The sequence below is a fragment of the Phocoena phocoena genome, chromosome 12 (assembly GCF_963924675.1).
Source record: "Phocoena phocoena chromosome 12, mPhoPho1.1, whole genome shotgun sequence".
Classification (NCBI taxonomy): Eukaryota; Metazoa; Chordata; class Mammalia; order Artiodactyla; family Phocoenidae; genus Phocoena; species Phocoena phocoena.
In genome coordinates this window covers 44,048,219-44,052,864 of record NC_089230.1, presented here as the reverse complement: position 1 = coordinate 44,052,864, position 4,646 = coordinate 44,048,219, and the positions used below count along the sequence as shown (strand labels likewise).

Here is a 4,646-nt window from a genome sequence, read left to right as displayed (position 1 = left end):
TCTTCCTCAGTCTTCTTGTGAAAATTAGGATATTAATACATACCTCATAAGTGAAGTAATTGAAATATTATCCATGACATGTGTAATAAAATACCTGACAGGTAGTAATAGATTTAGTAAGGTGTAGGGATTAAGAGAGAGGGCTCTGGAACTGGGTATCCTGGATCCAAAGCCTGACTACATCACTTCCTAGCCATGTGGCCTTAGGCAAGTTACTATACCTTCCTCTGCTTCAAGGTCTTCATTTAAGGCTAAGGCTAATGATGATAAATTTTTCATCGTGTTGTTGTGGAATTGAAAGAATCGTTGCACATAACGCCCTGACTTTGGGCTTTATAATAATTTGATGATGATGAGTTCAAACAATTAATATTCTTGAGGACTTCAATAAATACTTATTAATAAATTAAATGTACAATTTGCAACCTAACTACCAAATTAATGTACATTGCATCCACATTTGAAATTATTATGTCAAAGTTTTGCCTTTTACATTGGATTTTGTGTTAAAAATCACTTCCTAAATTCTTGGTTCTATCAGCAGCAGAATAAAAATTCATATTTAAACAATAGGTATGTTTACTAGAACATCTGAAATATAAATTTAGCAGGACTATATATTCTCCCACTTGGCTTGAAGTTAACAGCCCAGTGCCTAGTTATAAATTGTCAGAGCTCTTTTAAAAAAGTTGTTCCTATCTCTTCCACAAATTTAATAGCAACCCTGGAGAATGTGGACTGATTGAAAGATGCCTTGATTGAAAGATGTTTCTACCTAAAGAAATAAAATGCTAAGTTGATGAAATTACTGAAACCCTGGTAGAAGTGTTCACATTTTTACCTGTATCTAGTGATACTGAATATGATACCATTAAACAACTCCTGGAACAAAAACAAAAGCCTTAAAATAAAGTTGGAATAAAAGTTAGAAACTATGGTAGTTTCCTACTCTCTTTACCTCTCTAAAATATTTCTGCTTTTAAAAAGTAAAATTAAATACTTCAAAAAATTGTAACAGAGCAATAAAATTAGTATGAAGTCTGAATTAGCAACATCTATGCAGTTGTGTTAATCAGTACACACTGATTCACGCTGCAGTAACAAATTAATCCCCAAACTTAAGTGGCTCAATACAACAAAAGTTTATTTCTGATTCATCTACAGGTCAGTGTAGATCAGTGAAGGTTTCTGTTCCATATACTCACTTGGGGATCTCAGTTGGTGAAGATTCTACTTTGGTGTTCACAGTGGCAGAAAAGTAGAGAACTTATACCTGTCCACAAATGCCTTGGCCCAGAAGTGACAAGGTCACTTCCACCCCAACCTGTGGGCTAGAAAGTCACATGGTTGCAGGTAACTGGAAGGAAGCCAAGACTGTGAGAGAGAACAAGGATGCTTAGTGAACAATAAATGTCTCTGCTAAGAGGCTGATATCATCCAATAATAAAGTGTAACTCTCATCATCACAGCTCTTCTGAAAGATGTGAAGTTTCTAGTGACAAAACCTGTCCTTGCTTCACAATATACAATCACTATTCTATTCCCCCCAGACAGTCGAGATAAAAAAAACTGAACAAGCTTATGGTTCAAGGAATTTAATTATTTTTTTCTAACCAGTTATAGTTGAACTTGTCAGCCATGTTGATATTGAATAATTGCCTATATATCTTGTCTTTCCTCACAATTTGATTTCTTTTCATAATGAAATCTCAAGGAATTTGTTGTTTCCTTTAGTACAGATGTTCCTCATTTGATGTTATATATGTGCTACTGAAAAGCTGTGCGTAAATCAGATTTTTAAAAATCGAATCACATTCCCATTAACTTTATCTTTGCTTCTGCTTCACAGTAGCTCCGGACAATTTATCTTTAAATTAGTCTTAGTTTTACAGAGAAGAGTGACAGGTCAGAGGGTATTTCCCAATAGGCTGGGGATAAGAATAGACCTTCCATCACCAGGATATGGACTGTTTCTTCACATTGACAGGTTACCAGAGTCCATTTAGGGAAAAGGTGCTCAGTTTTTTGAAAACAAAAACAGAGAGAGTCTCAGCCTCGCCGCTGCCGCCCAGAGACCGCTGAGCCCCGTCTGTCCGTCGCCACCCACTCCGGACACAGAACATCCAGTCATGGATAAAAATGAGCTGGTGCAGAAGGCCAAACTGGCCGAGCAGGCTGAGCGGTATGACGACATGGCGGCCTGCATGAAGTCTGTAACTGAGCAAGGAGCTGAATTATCCAATGAGGAGAGGAATCTTCTCTCAGTTGCTTATAAAAATGTTGTAGGAGCCCGTAGGTCATCTTGGAGGGTCGTCTCAAGTATTGAGCAAAAGACGGAAGGTGCTGAGAAAAAACAGCAGATGGCTCGAGAATACAGAGAGAAAATTGAGACCGAGCTAAGAGATATCTGCAATGATGTACTGTCTCTTTTGGAAAAGTTCTTGATCCCCAATGCTTCACAAGCAGAGAGCAAAGTCTTCTATTTGAAAATGAAAGGAGACTACTACCGCTATTTGGCTGAGGTTGCTGCTGGTGATGACAAGAAAGGGATTGTGGATCAATCACAGCAAGCATACCAAGAAGCTTTTGAAATCAGCAAAAAGGAAATGCAGCCAACACATCCTATCAGATTGGGTCTGGCCCTTAACTTCTCCGTGTTCTATTATGAGATTCTGAACTCCCCTGAGAAAGCCTGCTCTCTTGCAAAAACGGCATTTGATGAAGCCATTGCTGAACTTGATACATTAAGTGAAGAGTCATACAAAGACAGCACACTAATAATGCAGTTACTGAGAGACAACTTGACATTGTGGACATCGGATACCCAAGGAGACGAAGCTGAAGCAGGAGAAGGAGGGGAAAATTAAAAGGCCTTCCAACTTTTGTCTGCCTCATTCTAAAATTTACACAGTAGACCATTTGTCATCCATGCTGTCCCACAAATAGTTTTTTGTTTACGATTTATGACAGGTTTATGTTACTTCTATTTGAATTTCTATATTTCCCATGTGGTTTTTATGTTTAATATTAGGGGAGTAGAGCCAGTTAACATTTAGGGAGTTATCTGTTTTCATCTTGAGGTGGCCAATATGGGAATGTGGAATTTTTATACAAGTTATAAATGTTTGGCATAGTACTTTTGGTACATTGTGGCTTCACAAGGGCCAGTGTTAAAACTGCTTCCATGTCTAAGCAAAGAAAACTGCCTCGTATTGGTTTGTCCTGGTGGGGAATAAAAGGGATAATTGGTTCCAGTCACAGGTGTAGCTGTGGGTACTTTAAGGTTTGGAGCACTTATCAGGCTATAGTAGAAATAGATATCCCATGGATATTACATGTTAAACCATGTGTTATCTGTGGAATACTCAAGTCTCAATGTGCACACCATTGACTACAGCTACAGAAGCGTTCCTTTAGTTGTGACTCAATTTACTCTGGATAAGGGCAGAAACGGTTCACATTCCATTATTTGTAAAGTTAACTGCTGTTTGCTTTCATTATTTTTGCTACACTCATTTTATTTGTATTTAAGTGTTTTAGGCAACCTAAGAACAAATGTACAAGTAAAGATGCAGTAAAATGAATTGCTTGATATCCATTACTTCATGTATATCAAGCGCAGCAGTAAAACAAAAAACCCATGTATTTAACATTTTTTAGGTTTTTTTTGCTTTTGTGGGTTTTTTTTGTTTTGTTTTGTTTTTGTTTTGTTTTTTGGGTTTTTTTTTTTTTTTTTGATACTTGCCTAACATGCATGTGCTGTAAAAATAGTTAACAGGGAAATAACTTGAGATGATGGCTAGCTTTGTTTAATGTCTTATGAGATTTTCATGAACAATCCAAGCATAATTGTTAAGAACATGTGTATTAAGTTCATGTAAGTGGAATAAAAGTTTTATGAATGGAAAAAAAAAAAAAAAAAAAAAAAAAAAAAAAAAAAAACAAAAACAGAAAAGAAAAGGAAAAACTGGCAGAGAAACAGGTATGAAAGAAAGGCATTTACTTCCACTTTAAGAGTGTATCACCCAATAAATATTACTTAGTCTGAGTGCAAGTGACTTTTCTGTAATGCAGCATGCTAGTACAGAGCATTGAAATCTGTTTCATCAGATACAATGAGTCCTAGTCAAACATATTAGCAATCCCATTTCATGGACTCACTTGATGAAAATGAAAAATTTGCACTGAAACAAAGAAAAGCAAGGAGGTGTCAAACAGGAGAAGTGGGCAAGGTATTTGATATTCTGTCCAGAAGTGTGTTCCTGAACTAATTTTGTTAGCTAAATACTAAAAAAAAAAAAAAAAAAAAAACCTGAACAACACTTTTTATTGAAAGTTGAACAGTACAATTCTCTTGTCTTTTCTCTCTTTGCCTTTTCCCCCGAAATGATTTGCTACAGTCTCTGGTGACTTAGAGAATAGTCAGTTCAGCATGAAAGAGCTTTCTTTATCTGTTATGTTATTCTGAGTTGTTTTTTTTTTTCCTTCTAGCCCAACTTTATTCCAGTGGTCATTCACTGATCCATAGTGATCACAGACTCATAGAAACTTAGGATAGAGAAGAAACTTAAAAGACCACTAATCCTCTTTTGTGCGTTCTGAGCCATATTCAACAAAAGTATGAGGAAATACAAGGAAAAGTAAAA

General features: G+C 36.3%; 1 protein-coding gene across 1 annotated transcript; it reads left to right on the top strand.

Annotated features, from left to right (window-relative positions):
* The first annotated feature begins 2,053 nt into the window (after positions 1-2,053).
* Positions 2,054-3,904, top strand: LOC136131769 (14-3-3 protein zeta/delta). The gene has a single exon (XM_065888495.1). The coding sequence runs from the start codon at positions 2,130-2,132 to the stop codon at positions 2,865-2,867; it is 738 nt and encodes a 245-aa protein (XP_065744567.1). The 5' UTR covers positions 2,054-2,129; the 3' UTR covers positions 2,868-3,904.
* The last annotated feature ends 742 nt before the right edge of the window (positions 3,905-4,646 follow it).